The following is a 20,296-nucleotide window of genomic DNA, read 5'->3' as shown; positions in this document are numbered from 1 at the left end:
CCATTTTTATAAACAACCGCAATGGACCGCACTCCGCTAGCTCCTCCTCCGGGTCGCCCCAAGGGAAGCTGGTACATGAAGTTCTTGAGTGGTTCACCCCAGTGGGTGCAAGTAAGTACTTGTTGAACTGATGATCTCTGATGGAGTTCTTGAGTGGTTCACCCCAGTGGGTGCAAGTAAGTACTTGTTGAACTGATGATCTCTAGACCCGATACATGTCCCGGGTTTTAAAATATCGCCCGAGACATGGCTCGGGTTTCGGGATAACTTCCCTCCTCAGTAGAGAAAATAGTTAGGGGTGGAAGAGAGGGCCGCTAAGCAACCGTCAAGGGCCTCAGTGCCCGCACAGGCACGCAGGTGCGTCGTCCAGGAGCTCGTCAACCCAAAGCTCGAGGGAGCCATTTTTATAAACAACCGCAATGGACCGCACTCCGCTAGCTCCTCCTCCGGGTCGCCCCAAGGGAAGCTGGTACATGAAGTTCTTGAGTGGTTCACCCCAGTGGGTGCAAGTAAGTACTTGTTGAACTGATGATCTCTGATGGAGTTCTTGAGTGGTTCACCCCAGTGGGTGCAAGTAAGTACTTGTTGAACTGATGATCTCTAGACCCGATACACGTCCCGGGTTTTAAAATATCGCCCGAGACATGGCTCGGGTTTCGGGATAACTTCCCTCCTCAGTAGAGAAAATAGTTAGGGGTGGAAGAGAGGGCCGCTAAGCAACCGTCAAGGGCCTCAGTGCCCGCACAGGCACGCAGGTGCGTCGTCCAGGAGCTCGTCAACCCAAAGCTCGAGGGAGCCATTTTTATAAACAACCGCAATGGACCGCACTCCGCTAGCTCCTCCTCCGGGTCGCCCCAAGGGAAGCTGGTACATGAAGTTCTTGAGTGGTTCACCCCAGTGGGTGCAAGTAAGTACTTGTTGAACTGATGATCTCTGATGGAGTTCTTGAGTGGTTCACCCCAGTGGGTGCAAGTAAGTACTTGTTGAACTGATGATCTCTAGACCCGATACATGTCCCGGGTTTTAAAATATCGCCCGAGACATGGCTCGGGTTTCGGGATAACTTCCCTCCTCAGTAGAGAAAATAGTTAGGGGTGGAAGAGAGGGCCGCTAAGCAACCGTCAAGGGCCTCAGTGCCCGCACAGGCACGCAGGTGCGTCGTCCAGGAGCTCGTCAACCCAAAGCTCGAGGGAGCCATTTTTATAAACAACCGCAATGGACCGCACTCTGCTAGCTCCTCCTCCGGGTCGCCCCAAGGGAAGCTGGTACATGAAGTTCTTGAGTGGTTCACCCCAGTGGGTGCAAGTAAGTACTTGTTGAACTGATGATCTCTGATGGAGTTCTTGAGTGGTTCACCCCAGTGGGTGCAAGTAAGTACTTGTTGAACTGATGATCTCTAGACCCGATACATGTCCCGGGTTTTAAAATATCGCCCGAGACATGGCTCGGGTTTCGGGATAACTTCCCTCCTCAGTAGAGAAAATAGGGGTGGAAGAGAGGGCCGCTAAGCAACCGTCAAGGGCCTCAGTGCCCGCACAGGCACGCAGGTGCGTCGTCCAGGAGCTCGTCAACCCAAAGCTCGAGGGAGCCATTTTTATAAACAACCGCAATGGACCGCACTCCGCTAGCTCCTCCTCCGGGTCGCCCCAAGGGAAGCTGGTACATGAAGTTCTTGAGTGGTTCACCCCAGTGGGTGCAAGTAAGTACTTGTTGAACTGATGATCTCTGATGGAGTTCTTGAGTGGTTCACCCCAGTGGGTGCAAGTAAGTACTTGTTGAACTGATGATCTCTAGACCCGATACATGTCCCGGGTTTTAAAATATCGCCCGAGACATGGCTCGGGTTTCGGGATAACTTCCCTCCTCAGTAGAGAAAATAGTTAGGGGTGGAAGAGAGGGCCGCTAAGCAACCGTCAAGGGCCTCAGTGCCCGCACAGGCTCTCTGAGCCGGGGAGTCGACGGACTCAGGTTACGCACCTGCGTTGCTACGAGAGGTACTAGACCTGATAATGATTTTAGCAGCTTACATTGCAACCCTACACTCTTTCCTACTCCCTGCTGACGAGAGGCAACTACCTCGAAACACGTGTCCAGGGATGGCTAACGCTATTCACACTTGCACTCACGACACGAGCATAGGTGTATCTGCCGACGCTAACTACAGGGACCACAGTTCTTTGGGGTAACACGCAGGTAGGTCAGCAGTGTGCGACCATTTTGTTGTAACTATTATGTGGGAACAAGCCTTCCCTCGGGCTGCGGAGCACCTGATGGGGAGAAGCAGGAGTCTTCCTATATTCAGCACGCGCTGACAAAGTTTAACAGTGCACTTCTTTTGGCAATGCTTGGCCCCGGGCATTGATTTAGAGCTGGGATTAGAGGCAGCTAAACGCCTCAAGGAGTCAGGCTGGCTGTCATTCAGACTTGGTGGCGCTGAGGAAGACTGAAAAGTAGGGACAGGTGTCTCCTCAGCAGCTGTACCGCTGGGGGAGTTGCCTGCCAATAAACCTTTGCAAGGGAAGGATCGCGGGGCGGTTCATGGTTATTGTGCTTTCTATTATCGAAACAGCTGAGCTCTATGGGGCTGATTATTGTGGGGCTGCAGTAGAGCCCTGTATATTGAACATGGCTGTGTGTGCACTTGTATGCAAATGTTTTCATTATTGCCTTATGGTTGGCAGAACAGAGGTATTTAAGAAGCCCTAGTTTCTGTCATTTGTGGATTATCTTTCATGCTGCACGGCGTATTTTTCTAATATGGAGAGCAATAATTGTGAGCTGAGGAGGTGGATGGTTTCCTCCTCTTCTGACTCTGAGGGGAGCCTGCCCTGGGGCTCAGAGATCTAAGAAGCCCAGGGAACAGTCCACTGGCAGTCCTGCATATTTGACTGAGGCCCAGGTCCAGTATATGAAACGGTGGCGAAGAACTCGGCTGTCAAGCCTAAGAAGAAGGAAAAGAAAGCGGCGCCTATCAGAACAAAGGGAGAAATGCAGGATTTTTACTCAGATTCAGCATTGGAATGGCTAAATACTTCAGCTTATGGGAATTTCATTTTCAGAGTGGATTTGGTCCAGATTTTGAATCATATTAGAAGTAACCTGGGCTTCGAGGAGCCTTCGGCCAAGCCAGATGAAGAGGGTCTCCTCCTCAGTATGCCAAGCCTTCTCTTTCACCTCTCCCTATTCATAGGAGGATAATGGACTTAATATTCATACATTGGAAGGAGGTGGCTTGAAGGTGTACATCTATTAAGAAATCCCATATATGTTTACATGGTGATCGATTTTCAGTAAGACTGATGAAAATTTTATGAATATGGTGAGGGTAGTTTTTTTCTTTAAACATAGTTTGTTTAAATTTGAGGAGCATTAATAGTGCAGAATGCATCGAGAGTTTGTGTGCTATCTTCATTTGAACTGTAACTTTTGTTTGAGAAATGCTGAACATATGTTTTAGAAGCAGAAGTGTTTAAGAAATGATGTAGGCAGAAGTTTTTGAGAAATGATGTAGGCATGCCATTCGCAAATGGTTTTGTGCTTTGATATTTTTATGTATGTTTTCTTCTTTGCTTTTTTAAAAATCTTTTGAGTTGTAGTTGAGATTTTGTTTGGTGTAGTTTGGAACTGACTCCAATGGGAATAATATTTATTTTTCCTCTGCTATCCAACACTTTCCCTACTGTTGCACTCACTGGAGTGGGAATATTAATTTTACCCCTCCGCTATCCAACATTTTCCCTTCTGTTGCACTCAGTGGTGTGGGAATAGTAATATTTACTCCTCCACTATCCAACACTTTCCCTACTGTTGCACTCACTGGAGTGGGAATAGTAAGTTTTACCCCTCTGCTATCCGACACTTTCCCTACTGTTGCACTCACTGGAGTGGGAATAGCAATTTTTACCCCTCCGCTATCCAACACTTTCCCTACTGTTGCACTCACTAGAGTGGGAATAGTAATTATTGCCCCTCCCCTGTCCGACACTTTCACTACTGTTGCACTCAATGGAGTGCAAAATTTAAGTTTAAAGACTATTAAATATTTTAATGTTTTCATTTATAATATAATATTTTATTATTATTAGATTTTATGCTATAGGTGTATGTATATATATATTTATTTGTACATTTTTATATATTTATAAATATTAAAAATAAATTTAAATTGATAGTTTATTGTTTGTTTTAAAGTAAATATATATATATAATATATATATATATATATATTGTGTTTCCCAATTACCTTAGCTTTCCAGGGTGCACTCGACAGCGCGCCACCTCAAGGGCATTACCATTCATCTCGCCCTCACCATCCGATTAATTAAATTCGCCTGACGTGTTTCTGTGGCACACTGCCACTTCATCAGACGCTTTCTCCTGCATTTGCTCAATTGCGCTCTTTGTAGTGCATGCTAATGGTAATGCCCTTGAGGTGGCGCGCTGTCGAGTGCACCCTGGAAAGCTAAGGCAATTGGGAAACACAATATATATATATATATATTATCTACTGGCGGTCGCCAGTAGATAGTTATAGTTAGGACCGTGTTTCCATAGGAAATCCGCAACATTCTATTTGGAATAACTTTGGCGCCGGTCGACGAATCCTCGCGAAATTTTCAAAACTAATGGGGCGCTACGCTCCGCTCCTACCCTGAAAGTCTCGGGGGGATTCGTCAAGCGGGGGCTGAGAAAAAAGGGGGGTCCCAAAACACGTTTTCCCCATGCATTTTTCCATAGGACCTTTAGACACAGCTACAGCCCGAACGGCTGAACAGAATTACTTGAAATTTGGCAGAGAGGTAGTCCTCAGGTCAAGGATGTGCCTTTTGTAGGTCTGGTGTAAATCTGTTCAGTAGGACCTGAGAAAATAGCATTTAAATCAATATATATATCTGTAAGCGCGCTCCGTGCGCTTACCGTAAGCTTACCGTACGCGTATGGTGCCGTGCGCGAGCTCAATTCTGATTGGTGGTTACATGACTGTAAACATTCGAATTGGTCGAAATCAGGAAGTGTCGGCCGCCATTTTCTGTCTCTCGCACTGAGAAACAAAGGTGGGGAACGTGAAACGGGGGCAACGAAGAGAGTTGCAGACCCCCTAGTGTTTGTCAGGGGGTCCAAGAAGGACCCAAAAGTACGAAAAATACATTTAATAATTTAAAAAAAAAATCGCGGGGTACGCGTACGGTAAGCTTACCGTACGTGCACGGCAAAAAAAATAAAAAATAAAGAAGTAACAATCACATTTATTAAATAAATTAAAGGACCCACAAGGGAGAAAAAAACAAATGTTACTGCGTAAAAAAGGCGAGGCGCGCACGGCATCGACTGCGCAACGTGGGCGCTCGTTGCGCGAAGCGCACCAAGCACCCACAGCGCGCGCACGGTGCGCGAAGCGCACCGTGCGCGCAGGGTGTGCGCATAGTGAAAAACCAGAAAAAAAAATAAAAAATAAATACATAACTTAGCATTTAAAAAAACGTACAAATTCACTGAAAAAACCATAGGTTTCACACACGTTATAGTTAGGAATTATCATTTACAAAACCTTGCAAATTCACTTAAAAAACCATAGGTTTCACACATGTTATAGTTAGCTGTACATTTCACTCGTAAAAAACCAATGAAATTCCACATTATAGTTAGATCAGGTAACTATAACTTGCGCGATCGCAATCCACAATGTGTAATTTCAGATGTCATCATTGATGTCATGAGTGATGTCACTGACCATGTCATGAGTGATGTACTATGTGACGTCATCAGCAGTTTATTGTGGGCGCGCAAGTTATAGTTACCTGATCTAACTATAACGTGGAATTCCATTGGTTTTTTACGAGTGAAATGTACAGCTAACTATAACATGTGTGAAACCTATGGTTTTTTAAGTGAATATATATATACATACACACACACAGAAAGTCCTGTAGCAGTTTGCAGGCAGCAAAAAGCACACACGAGCACAGACCACGTCAGCAGGTATATAGATGAGTTTATTTACATCATAAACTGGTCCACATAAAACAATTATATATGCATGTTTAACAAAATTTAAATAACATTTATTTCATATATTTATTAAAATGTATAATAAATCCAAATAATTTTTTTAAGTTCATTTTATTATTTAATACATTTAACATTATTTTTTTCATAGAATAAAAAAAATCAATATTTCGTACATCGATATTTTTTACATTGATATTTTTTTGTGATATTTTTATACTTACCATTATATATATATATATAGGATGTAGATTTTTTTGACATCAGTTTTTATGACTCGATATTTCTGTATGGGGATATTTTGGGTGCCGATAATCTATCAGTGAACCATATTTCACCTAATATTTGAGAGTGACTTGTCTGGCCTCTCATATGTCATTAATCATGTCCTAGAAAGCAGGAGCTCATTTACATAATATATCAGGAAGATAACTTTTGGAAAAGGTTCAAGGAAAAGATGAGCACTTGGAATAAAATTTAACAGACCTAATGGCATGTCAGCGTGGAACTAATGAATATTGGTATCGGCGTCATGATGGACTCTAGTGCATGTTGAGGAGCCTTTGAGCAACTACTTGGTTCCTGATGCTGAGTTGTGCTAAATATGCATGGGATGACCTGCTAGAATTCTTACTGGAGGCAAATTCAAATATAAAAGACATTCATCTGAAGACGCCAGGAGAACTGTGCTCAGTAGACCCTGCAAATGTTTGCAGATATTTTAATCACAGATTTCAAGCAATGATATCTTTCATCTTGAACAAAGCAAACCCTCCTCTTAGTGAAGTGATTGATTTATTTTGGCATAAAGAGTACCAAGCCAGCAGTGTTCCCTACATTCGTCTGCTGGTGTGGGTAAAAGATGCTCCATCCCAAATGAGAGTAGTGACAATGTATTAAGACAACAAGTTCTATGATTCCAAAATCATAGATGCAGAAAATACTGTCAGCGAAAACACAGAGCAAAATGCAAATTTTACACAAGATATCATTTTGAATTCCCACGACCTGTAATATCACAAGGAAGAGTCAACAGTTTTTTGTCTGAAGTCAGACATACACTTATAAAGAAATCACCAAAAACATACATACAACCTATGAAAAACAGAGGCCTCCAAGTACATTAATGACTACAATCCTGTGATTCTGAAGACATGGAATGCAAACATGGATGCACAGTTTGTCGCAGACAAATCAATTGCTGTTGCCTGGTACGTTACATCTTATATAACAAAGTCAGAGAAAACTGAGATGAAGGAGATGTGGGAGGAGATTTCAGCAGAAAAGAGTCTTACAAAGAAATTGTACTGTTTTAGTTTGAAAATGCTTTCTCATAGAGAGATAGGCTCCTATGAATGTGTAGACCAGTTAAGCTCAGCTAGTTTGTTTTCTAAATCTAGAGGAGTTCTATGGTGGAGTTTAGGGCTTGCTAGTACTCGTAACAGAGTACTAAAGTCTTTCCCTGAGATTCAATATCTTACAGAATTTGAGCCACAGAGTGCACATATTCTGAAGAGTAACATGCTGGATACGCACTATCCAAGAAAAAATCCTCACCTGGAAATGATGAAATACTTCAACATTATACTTTCAGAAGTAATGTCAGTGAAAACATGGATGAAGGTAAATTTGCTGTGGCTGGATATGAAGGATGTTTGGTGAGACATAACAAAGGAAAATGTAATCAATCATCGAAAGCTAAGTTGCTAAACTCCAGACAAAAGAGGTTTTTTTCCTATTTGGCCTTGTTGCAGTTGTTTAAGCCATGGTGAACTAAAAAGTGAACTATTTGGAGAATTTGATTGTTATGAAGATTCATTCAATGCTGAGAAAGACAGCATTAAGTGCTCTATGTTTCAGTGTATCTTCAAATGTTGAGAGAAGAGATTGAGCAAGAAGAAACAATTGCTGCTGAGATATCAAGAGAGAGTTCTCAAAGCAGTAAAAGTTCAGCAACTGGAAGTCAAGATCCTCTTAGGGAGACAATCATTGAAAGTGAACCTTAAAAAGCTATGAATGAAGTGGAGAATGCAATGCAGCAGGTAAGACAGAAAACTGCTGATCTGGAACTACTAATACAGCAAATGAATGCAGATCAGAAAGACATTTTTGAAGAGGTCAAAGGAAAAGTAGAACATGGATTTCTCAATGAGAAAAAAGTGGTGAATGTTGCACATATAAACCAGTTCCATTGTGCATAAGTGGTCAAGCTGAAACTAGAAAAAGCTTCTTGATTAAAGTACTGACAAGTTACTTACAGAAGACAACTGATTCCAATCTGTTATTAATGCTACCTGTTGAACATGACAACAAATTACAATACAAAGAATTATCTGGTGATGCTTGTCATGAAGTGGCAAGAGTATTAAAGAAGTTAAAGCTAATAATTATTGATGAAGTCAGCTTGGTGTCTAACCTAATGCTAGCTTTTATACATTTAAGAATGCAGCAAATATTAAAAACTGATTACGATGTACGTTTTGGAGGAAACACTTATTAGTCTCTGGAGACCTGCTACAACTAACTCCTGTAAAAGGACACCCTGTATTCAAGAAACTACTACATATTGAAACAAGGAATTCACTAAGAAGTACTGGAAATTTAAACATTTGGGAAAACTTTCAATACAAAAAGTTAATCCAAAATATGCGCCACGCGTTAGATATCCATTATGGAGAAATACTAAAGGACATAAGAGTGGGAGTCCTCACAAAAGAGGGAAAGACGGTATTACCAATCCGTCTCATCAAAAATGTGTTTCCAATGTTGTTTCAGCTGCTGAAGCAATTTATAATTTTGTTAAGGAAGAGAAGTCTATTGTTGGTTTGACGTCAACTCTTGAGGAGTACAGTAAATTTAATGACAATTTATTGCAACTGGAAAAAGAAGAGATCATCGAAATTAGAGCAAATGATAAAATGGAACATTAAGGAGTTACAGTGCTGCTAACAGAGAAACTACAATCAAAATTGGATTGTTTTGAAAAGTCTGGGTTGATAACTGCATGATTAGAAAAACAGTTATGTATCTGAACAAAATTTTTGTGTAATCTTACGTCGTCATATAAATTTTGAAGAAGGGCTAGTGAATGATGCCATAGGTAAAGTTATTAAATGTATTTATTGTCCAAACAAAAATAATGTGGCACACTTAGACATAAAATGTGATGATATTGCTGAAATTAAGCAGATTGGTAGATGGATTGTTTGTTTCCTACTTGTTAAAGACTTGAATGTCCAGCGAAAGCAGTTCCCAGTGTCTTTGGCATTTGCAGTACCTATTCACAAATCTCAAGGTTTAAGTGTAGATACAGGTCTTGTTATTATTGGTAGTAGTGTATTCAAAGAAGTAATGTCATATGCGGCTGTCTCATTAATTAGAACATTGTCTGGTTTATTTCTGATTGATTTTGATGAGAACAAATCAAGTGCTGATGTGAGCTGTGTAACGGAGTATAATCGGTTAAGAGCTCAATATGGTCCTCTTTTAGGCCAGTATACTGTGGTTCAAAAAGCAACACTGTGTTCAAAATGGGAAATATCAAAGAAGTCTATCAGGGTTGAACAGAAAGAAAATCAACAAGGAGGAAAGAAAAGAACACTACAGCACAATGAGGAAATAGTAGGCTATCACTTTGATAATAATTCTGGAGTGAACCGTTAAATGGACTATACCATTTGCCTCATTTTACAACTTCTAATAAAGAAAAGGTAGATAAAAGAATGTCTTCACAACTATTATATTGTGTTGGCAATATCACCTATATATCCCAACAGTACTTACAGCTCGAATTGGCCATTATATAGCAAAACTCCCGCTACTCCTCTTGCCTTCGGGAGTATAATGCATTCGGGAGGGGTAACACCATATTTTTTCCGTACTGCAGTTTTTTTGGACATGAAACAGTAGAGGCTTTGAGCAAAGGTACGCCAGGGCTTACTTGAATTGAGCATGGGTTATGAATGGCACACAAGGTGGAGTTACATGGAACTAATTTGTACATCACAATATGTTTGTGAAAAAGCGGTACAGGTGTGGTGAATTTATTTTCATACTCATTTGGATACTTTGGCACCATTATTTTCAACTAATGTTTTGACATTTTTCACGGGTCGGCACGGATGTTAGCTTGCTATGGGACTTTCATCCAAGTATTATGTCATTTTCATGAAACCGTTTATATTACAATTATTTTATGTTGTTTTAAGTGTTTGTTCCGGTGGGTGGCCAACAATTATTTTATATTCATCATGAATTTTCTCCCCTGAAGAAGGGTTCTTAGAGCCCGAAATGCATTAGGGCTTTACTATAAATATACGTGTTGAACTGTTTATGTATTGTTATAAATAATTTACACATGCACAGATGTTCAATTCATTTTAATACATGTTTATGTACTGGATTGGGAATGTGTAATATTTGAAAATACAACACATACAAAGAGAGGTTGTTTTTGTGTTGAATATCAAGTATTTTGTTTCACATTATTTCAAGTTTAGTTGAATCATTTTGAACCCTTCTGGGTCATTGCATAGTGCGCTTTGCACAAAGTGTGCAGGTTTCTGCACACTAAGCTTAGCATTTGATTTTCAGGGACAGCGGCAGATCCCATGCATGAAACAGCACACATTGATTAATTGAGAAATAGCATATAATTTAGTAGTAGTTGAGAATTTAGGTGTGCAGGTTGAATCATACACATTGCTCTCCACAGCAACTACTTGGATAGCTTTCTAAAGTTGTCTGAGACCTCTTAACTCATCATACGGGTTGTCTGGACTTGTGCAAGGTGCCCACTTACAATAGTGGACATCATTAAGGCTCACCCTGTGGTTCCCAACAAAGCACACTGGGTGCCCTGGGTGGGGCCAGGGAACACAAGTAGATGTGGCTGGACCCCGGGGGTTGAAGTCCATAGGACCAACAGCGGCCAGAGAAGGGGGGCACACATGGCCACCCCTCCCACATTGCACTAGAGGCAAAACAGAGGGCAGAAACACTGCAAAAGAGGCAAAGCAGAAGAGGGCAAACCTAAGGCCAGAAAAACTAGCAGATACAGCAGAAGAGGGCAGAAAAACAAGCAGAAAAAGTAAAAGAGAGCAGAAGAGGGCAAAACAGAGGGCAGGATTTCAAGCAGAAAAGTCAAAACAGAGGGCAGAAAAACTAGCAGAAGATGCAAAACAGAGGGCAGAAAAATGATTAGGAAAGGTAAAACAGTGGGCAGAAAAAAACAAGCAGAAAAAGGCGAAAAACAGGACAGAAAAATTTGTAATAAAGGCAAAACAAAGCAGAAGAGAGCAAAACAAAGGGCAGAAAAATGAGCAGACCAGGCAAAACACAGGGCACCAAAATTAGCAGAAAAGACAAAACGGAGCAGACAAGGGCAAAATGGAGAGCAGAAAAATGAGCAGAAGAGGCAAAACAGAGGGCAGAAAAACAAGCGGAAAAAGACAAAACAGAGGGCATAAAAATTAGTCGAAAAGGCGAAACAGAGCAAGAGAAGCACAAACAGAGGGCCGCAGGTGTACAGGCAGCAGATGGTAGCAGACTGCGGGCAAGCTGGACAGGAGAACTGTCACAGAAAGAGCTGGCATGAGGACCTGCTTAATTTTTACAGAAATTAAACCTCAACTGGAAACACTTCCATATATAAACATGGCAGGTGCCCCTAATGAAGCTCCACTTCTGTAAAGTACAAATTATTTTGACCTCCTGGGCTTGACAAAGGTAAAGCAAGTGTGTTTACTAGGTAATTCCATCTATTGGAGCACAATGTGTCGTGACTCTGACGAGTGGATTATTTCTTGGCTTACCTGGTGAGACCAGAGTCCATGGTCCTTCCTTTAAATGACTATGAGTATACAAGTGTGCAAAGTCACATGAAGCTCCATGCGTTTGGCCCCGCCCCATCCAACTTAGTAGCATGCAATGGTCTTCCCGCCTTTTGCCAGGATGGTGGGCAGCCTACCAAAAGTCCAACAAGCACCTTTGCTGCCAATGTTTGTGACGCATTTTTGATGCTGAGGAATGTGAGGATATCTCCACCAAACACAAAAGCACTTTCTTCATTTAGTTAAGAGGAAGGAACTTTGTTTGGTCGAGATTGACCTCGTTGTACTCTCGTCATGTTCCCTATAGGAAGGTTCATGTTATCACAAATTTCTGGATAAAGATGCACAAGGTCCCTGTTCACATTTTCTTGTGCTCCGTTATGCACCTGTAGTGTAGAATACATACTGGACATTTACCCAAGGAGGTAGAACTTAGCAATTAGCCTGTAGAAAGTACTCCACGTGGGTAGATGTTTTGTGCAAAACTATAGACTCAGGAACGCCAGAATTTTACATGCTCATGTTTAAAGTCGACTTCTTTTCTTGAAAGTTGACATTTGACACACATTTGCTTCCGTGCTTGTATGGGATAATGCTCTAAGAAATAGCTTTGCTTACATTTACACACCTTTGTAGGCATATTATCAGAGTCTTGAACAGTGTGCGAAAGCTAAAGTTCACTGGGCAAGATGTTGTTTGTTATTGTTCACTTTGCGACAGCTTTGTCAGGATAGAAATAGAATCAATAATGATGGCCTGACTGGGACTTCAGCATGGTAACATCGGAGAAGTTTATTATATAAATGACATCACTCCTTGGTTAGCTAGAGGAGCATTTCACTGACACTTTCAAGGTCGCCCCAATGCCAGAATTCCAGGACAGCTGAATTCTGTTTACCTCCTGAGAAGGTTGGTGCCCAGCTCTACACCAAGAGGGTCTCCCAGATGAAAGATCCCCACAGGTAACTGGGGATTTAGATCACCCTACAGGGATTCTGGTAGATTCACCCACCTTAGGCACACTTAGATAGGGAGTGCTCGGTAGGAGCATAACTATAACTATGCTTATATGCAAGAATATATTTTAAGTACAATGGTTGAATTGTTAATTTTCTCTACCATTCTCATGATGCTTTTAATCTGTTTTGTTTCCTTCTATTGATTATTGCAGTGCACATATTTTACATTAGAATCTTATGGCTTCAATAAATATTGAAATGCCAATTCAAGTATTTCTTGTGTTTCCCGTTGACCATGCCTAAGTTACAAAACAAAAGGATTCTAGATCTGTTTCCATGATTTCTTTGGAGAGCCAGGGCTGTCATGTTCTGAAGTTGCACATACCACCGGTTACCTTGCTAGGTTAGGGGTATAAATGGTGCACTGTTAGGTAGTCAGGACTCTGGCCAATATATCTTGATGCTGTGCGTAGAATCAGACTTGCACAGTTTTTACATTTATGTTGTCCTGCAAACGCAGTTTTACTGATAAAGTATGAACTTTACGTCAGTACGCCACCCCACTGTACATCAATCCACTCTATCCAACTTGACTCTATGCTAGTTGACTATATGCCACTCCAGTCTACACCACTCTGCTTTATAGCATTTCAGTGTACGCTACTCTTGTGTACCTCATTCCACTCTACTCCATTCCACTGTACCGTATTATATTGCACCACTAAAACATCCATACAGCCACTCACACACCCTCTCAAAGTCCTTCAAAACCACACACACACCCACACAACCACTCACTCACCCACTCACACACCCACACAGCCACTCACACACCCTTACAGCCACTCACAAACCCACTCAATGGCCCACAAAACAGCTCACACACCCACACCCACTTACACACACACATGCACAGCCACTCACACACCATACACAGACAGTGATACACTTATAGAAATTGCAATAGCATATGTTTGTATTACATGTGTTGTTGTTTTAGTACTGAATGTTTACTTTTGGTTGGAAATGGATCTGTGGATCCATAAAATGAATATGAAAAAAAAAGACTTGGTACATTGTATTTATAGGAAGGCAACATAAGTTACCCAACCTTATTTTTTTATTTTTTGTTTTATATATATAATAAGAATGAATGTGTGAATAAAATATATTTATAAACTTGGGAAAATGTGTATTAGTAGATTAAACTTATGGGTCAAATTGTATTGCAATTTTTTTTTATGTGAAATTCCCTACAAAACCAAAGGTTACAGGAACTTTACAGTTAGGAAATAGCACAGATAAAAAAAAGATTACAGGGATGTTATAGTTAGGTTCAGTTTTAACACACACAAAACCATATAAATTCAGTAGTTGCAGTTACCTGAGCTAACTATTCTTACAACCCCTGCCTTGCACTGCTTACGGCCTCACACATCACATCACTCATGACACGCATCTCAAATTACATCACTGGTGACATAATTCATCAAAGTAAACTTCAAAGTACTGTATGAGGACCCCAACACCATACCACTCCTTGAGAACCTCGTGAACATAGAACTTAAGCAACTTGTCTCTGCCCCCTCACACTGCAGGACACACACTCAACCCCATCTTCGCAGGAGGAAACAGCATCTTCTTTAGCCACACCACAGAACTGCTCTTGACTGACAACTACTTGACCATTTTTCCTTTCAAAACCCAGCATACACAAGTACATGCACCGCTTCCCATGCAGAATCTGGAACAAAATCTCCAAGGAACACCTCACCTCCACCCTCACCTGCACTCCACCCCTAATTACAACAGACACCAACACCACGGCAAGCAACCTCTGCCAATAGATCGCCAACTGTGCTAACACACTCACCCCCCTCCAGAAGACAAGACGACAACACAACAAGAAAGCAAACCGGTTCATCACAGCACTCCAAGAATCCAAGTGCTCCTGCCAACTACTGGAAAAGAAGTGGAGAAACAGCAAAACTCCAGAAACATGCATGGCCTACAAAACAGCCACCACAGCACAGCACACAACCAACTCAAATTCACAAAGAAGAACTTCCTCCAAGACAGAATCCTCTCCAACGGCCACATCTCCAAGGAAGTCTTCTCTATCATACAGCAATTTACCAAACCCAACAGTGAAACAACAGACGTCTCTCCCTCCCAAGACCCCTGCAACAAACTCAGCTCTTTCTTTCACCTCAAGATCAAGACTATCTACGATAACTTTGGCGACCAAGACCTCTGCACAGTCTCAACCCCACCCCCAGTGACGGCAACCAACAGACCCTACTTACTTGGACCCCCACTTACGATAGAAGACACCCTAAAGACTATGAATTGCATCCAGCCCTTAGCACCTTCAGACCCCTGCCCACCACTCATCTTCCACAGGGCCGCAACAGCCATCTCACCCGAGCTACGTCGAACCATCAACTGCTCCCTCAAGACTGCCACATTCCCCGATAACTGGTAGAATGCTGAAATCAGCCCCTTCCTTAAGAAACCTTCCACAGACCCAATGGACCTCAAGAATTTCAGGACCATATTGCTACTTCCTATCGCAGCCAAGGTCATCGAAAAGGCCGTCAACAGCACCCAGCTAGCATACTTCATCAAAGTCAACAACATCCTAGGAACCTTGCAATCTGGATTCCGCATCAACCACAGCACCGACACCACCCTCCTTGCTGCCACAGATGACATCTGCATCCTCCTCAATCAAGGCCAAACAGCAGCCCTCATCCTTCCGGACCTATCAGCAGCCTTCGACAAGATCTCCCACTGCACAATAATCACCAGACTCCACGACCCCGGCATCCAAGGAAAGGCCCTAGACTGGATATGCTCATTCCTCACAGGCAGAACACAGAGAATAAGACTCCCACCCTTCCTCTCAGAACCGACAGAAGCCAGATGCGGAGTACCCCAAGGAACCTTCCTCAGCCCCACCCTCTTCAACGTCTGCATGGCCCCCCTTGCAACCATCATCAGAAACCATGGGCTCAACATAGTCCCCTATGCGGATGACATATAAACTCATCCTCTCCCTCACCAAGGATCCCGATATCACCAGTCACAACTGCCAAGATGGGATGAAAGCTGTTGCAACCCCAATGAAGAACAGCTGCTTGAAACTCAACTGACAGATAACAGAAGTCCTGATTCTTGGCTCCACCCCCCGCATGGGACAACAACACTTAGTGGCCCCCCACCCTTGGAAATCCACCTACCCCGACAGTCCATGCATGTAACCTTGGCATCATACGGGACTCATCGCTCACTATGAATCATCAAATCAATGCCGTCTCCTCCGCATGCTTCAACACACTCCACATACTATGTAAAACAATCAAATGGATACCCCTGACTCCAGGAAAACAGTCACTCACGCTCTCATCACCAGCAGAATGAACAACCGCCACGTCCTCTATGCCGGAATCAACAAAAAACTCCTACGCAAACTGCAAACTGCAGACTGCAGACTGTCCAGAACGCCACAACCAGACTAATCCTCAATGTCCCATGGCACAACCACATCACCCAACACCTCCACAACCTCCACTGGCTCCCTGTCAAAAGAAGAATAAGTTTCAAGCTGCTCACACACACCTACAAGGCCCTCCACAACATTGGACCTCAATACCTCAACAACTGCCTCTCCTTTCACGCCCCTTAAGAAACTTCCACTCAGTCGACCTCTCCCTCGCCACCGTCCCATGCTTCTACAGGAACAGAGCAGGGGAAGGCCCTTCTCTTAGCTCACAGTCAAGACCAGTCAAGACCAGGAACGATCTCCCTCTTTACCTCCGGTGAAGCCCGATACTACACCAATTAAGGAAAGACCTCAAGACCTGGCTATTTAAATGACCTCAACGGAGCCGCACACACCACCCCAGCACCTTGAGACCCTTACAGGTAAGTAGTGTGCTTTACAAACCCCTGATTAATTGATGAGAAAAGGAGACAGATGAGAGATGTGCAGCAGAGAGCTCAATGTAACCCTTTCAGTTACTATACTCACTTATCACCCAGGTAGAAGTTCTCAACAGATAGTCCTGTCTCTTCTAAACAATTACTATAAACACTAATGACCAAAGTAAGATGCCTAACCATACATTCTAATCTATCACAAACCACAAAACCACCATTCGTCAACCTGGAAAGAGGCTTTAGTGCAGATGTCAGTTTTAAACAAACCACTACAACACACACCCAGTAGAGAGGTCTTAGCAGACAGGCCACTGTCAGAAACCACTAGTAAAATTATTCTTCATCCTGGAGAAAGGTGTCAGAAGAGTGGTCAGCCTGTTACAAATCACTACAACACTGAGCCATCATGCTAGAGAGGTCTTAGTGAACAGATTAATTTATTGAAAAAATATACTACACTCATTCATCACAAAACGAGAGATCTATGCAAAGTGGTCAACACAACTATACTCAGTGAACAATGTGGAGTGAAGTCTCAATGAACATCTTAGACTGTTGTAAAGAACTACCATACACATATATCAGAAGGAAATATATGACAGTTTATAGGCTAGTTCACTCATAAATAGTATGCCTGCTTTAAAATGGGATTGTGGTTAAGATGATATATGTTAGAAATACCATCCCTCATTAGTAGTACAGAAAGAATAGTCATTTAACTTATGTAGTTGCTCAGTATAAATCTTTCAGTATCCGAAACTTTTGTGAAGCACTCAACTCATTGGATGATGTCATCTGTGATGTTATTGGTAATGTCATTTGAGATGTCATCAGTGATGTCATCAGTGATGTCACTGAACATGTCATGAGTGATGTAATATGTGAGATCATAAGCAGTGCATTGCAGGAGGCTTAAGTTATAGTTAGCTCAGGTAACTATAACTGCTGAATTTCTATGGTTTTGTGTGTGTGAAATTAGCTTTAGTAGTTAAGCTATAATACAAGTGGTTTTGAAGAACAAAATGTGCATTTAACAATGACATTATATATTTACTCTACATGCTAGTATAGGAGAAATTTCGCTGAGAAAGCTTGTTATGAAGGTGATGTATAGTCATATAAAGCACTGAAAGTAGAGTCAATGTAGTTTACTATTGAGAGATACTATGATCAGTGATGTGGTGCAAACTGTACTTTGATGGTTGATATGTGTCACAAGACACAGCTGGAATACATCTTGATGTAAAAAAGTTAAAGACTGTGTTTTTTTTTTAAAGAACAGTAGTCCACAAACCACTATATCTGACCACAAACTAAATTAAACCAGCAATTATTTTTAAAGACACAAAGAAAATATTTGCACATTGGTTCGAACAACATGAATACCATAACTCAAAATGAGTCTCCGATGCCCACTTTTTAAACAAAAGATTTAGTCCAAAAGGATCAGTTTCCTGCTATGGCTCTTCCAAATGCTCATTCGGCCCAGTGCCTTTCAAATAGAGGTTCAAAGTTAACAAAACCAAATAAAATCAAATAGTGACTAGGTCTTGCGAAACAAAAATTCTATTACGACATTGTCCCATGTTGCGTGATTACGCTGTCGTTCGTAGCGTAATTATAGTGGAGGAGCGCAGGAACAAAATAAGCAAATAGAGCGTAAGCAGCTGTTGTTTGTGACTGTTTTGTTTTCCCAGTGAAAATTAGACAGGAGGGCACATTTCACAGTAAAATATAGCGCTGAGTGATGGATTTGCATTTTACATCATTACCAGCAATTTCACCAAATTTTTCAAAAATTTCATGTAATTAAGCAAAAGCAAGTAACGCACGCCATTAATATTGATGGTTGCATCACCAAATGCTTCCTCGTCATGCTTTTATGAAACTTTCATGCTCTTCTCCGCCAACATACTGTACATAACACTAAAATAAGGGATAGAACTAGCAGTGACAATATATGGTCACAAACCCTTTTCGCATTTACATTTCGAGTCTTTTTAAATCCGTCAGATCAACAACCACGATTAAAACAGAAAAAGTGAACGCAACATTTGATGCATTCTTTTGAGCTATACTCTTCTGTAATTGCACATTTTCCAAATGCTTTGACAGGTTAAATATTTAGTTTTTTTTTTGTTTTTACCTCCGATCCTGCTGAACTCTTTCTCTCTAATGTCTTTAATTTTGCCCCCGTAGCCGTAGCCTCGGGTCGTTGGCAGCCCTTGGAAGTACCTGAAAGACAGCAGCTCGTCCCAGGTCTTGGAGTCACTGTTGTGATGGCGCTGTGGTCTTTCCATTGTGCTCTCAGGTAGGCAGTGTGTGTACCACCAGGCAGCAGTGACAGAAAACCTCCGTTGATCACTTGCGACGTCTAGAGGTTACTTTTATGCCCAGGATGATGTCACGTAGGTTGGGCCAGAAGAACACACACCCAGACTCGTGTGTGGTGATTTATTGCAGTCTGCTTGCACTCCTCAGTCCACCGCGCTACTGACTGACGTGACTGATGTAGGTTACGCACTTTAAAGTTACTAACGCCCATGTTCTCCCTCTGAGGAGACAAAGGTATAGTAGGCAGGCGCGCAACACCCATTGGACTCAAAGGGCTTCAGCCCCCCCCCCCCCCCCGTCGTGTGTGGCAGCCCGGTGGAGACACCTTCCGGGCACACACACAGCCGCACCCGAGCACTTCACAGGTCTTGAAAAGACCATTTGCATGTTAATGAGGCCTCGCTGTTGTTTCACCCCTTGTAAGAGCCCCTGCAGCTCCACTCTGCCTCTTGCTTAAAGATTCAGCCCCCCCCCCCCGGAAATGTGGCTCTAGTTGCGCCTCTGATAGTAGGGGCAGCTGTGCATTGGCTCGTAGCCCTAGCGATCAGCCATAATTAAGGTTTACGCGCTGGCAGGTCAAAGATCAAGTAGTCGCTGGATCAGGTTTGGCCTGACCTGCCTGAAATGCAAAGGAGCAAAGAGAGGGGTTACATTTGTAGCCAGGTTTGTGAAGTTTTTCTGAAACAAGTTCTGCTGCCGAGGATAAGATCCAAATAGCGGACCCTATACCGGTAGAGAACATTTTTCACTGATGCACGACAATTTTGGAACTGCCCTTGGCAAAAATGTAACTTTTGCACCAGTCACTTTGGTCAACGGTGCGAATGTGTTCAGCTCCGGGACGACATTTCTGGAAGCCTGCAAAATTGTCTGGCAGCAGGGCAGTTGGCATTATCTGGGCAAAATGTCTCTCAGGCCAGATTTATTTCAGAAGAGTGACATATAAATTTAAAGTTCATTTTAGTCAGTGCTTTAAATGGGGGCAAAATAGTGCAGGTACTCATTTAAATGTGGCGAGTGGGCGGGGTTTGGGGCGGGGCTTAGAAGTCATGCCGATACTTATTGACTTCGATACTACTTGCCGCACATACCAAGACACATGAGAAATGTCTTTCAATAAACAAAGCAGGTTTGTTTACTCATTAGAACCCAAACGCGGCGATATTTCAACATTTCGTTGTTTTGTAATATGTGCAACATCAATTCTGTTAATTGCTGTTACTC

General features: G+C 42.3%; 1 protein-coding gene across 4 annotated transcripts in view; it reads right to left on the bottom strand.

Annotated features, from left to right (window-relative positions):
• Positions 1–20,296, bottom strand: part of LOC146822680 (molybdenum cofactor sulfurase-like) — a 496,467-nt gene that overhangs the window by 468,136 nt on the left and 8,035 nt on the right. The window contains exon 1 of one of the 4 annotated variants that reach the window (XM_085606869.1): positions 18,885–19,306. The exons of 1 other annotated variant lie outside the window; for it this stretch is intronic. In XM_085606869.1, coding sequence (XP_085462995.1) covers positions 18,885–19,038 — 154 coding nt within the window. In that variant the 5' untranslated portion in view covers positions 19,039–19,306. Of the gene's footprint in view, positions 1–18,884; positions 19,307–20,296 lie in introns of those variants that run through there. 2 more of the 4 variants (XM_085606868.1, XM_085606871.1) reach the window with 2 other exon arrangements.

This window comes from Triturus cristatus, chromosome 5_2 (assembly GCF_964204655.1).
Source record: "Triturus cristatus chromosome 5_2, aTriCri1.1, whole genome shotgun sequence".
NCBI classification, from domain to species: Eukaryota; Metazoa; Chordata; class Amphibia; order Caudata; family Salamandridae; genus Triturus; species Triturus cristatus.
The sequence above is the reverse complement of the archived record's forward strand: the minus strand, read 5'-3'. Positions and strand labels throughout refer to the sequence as shown.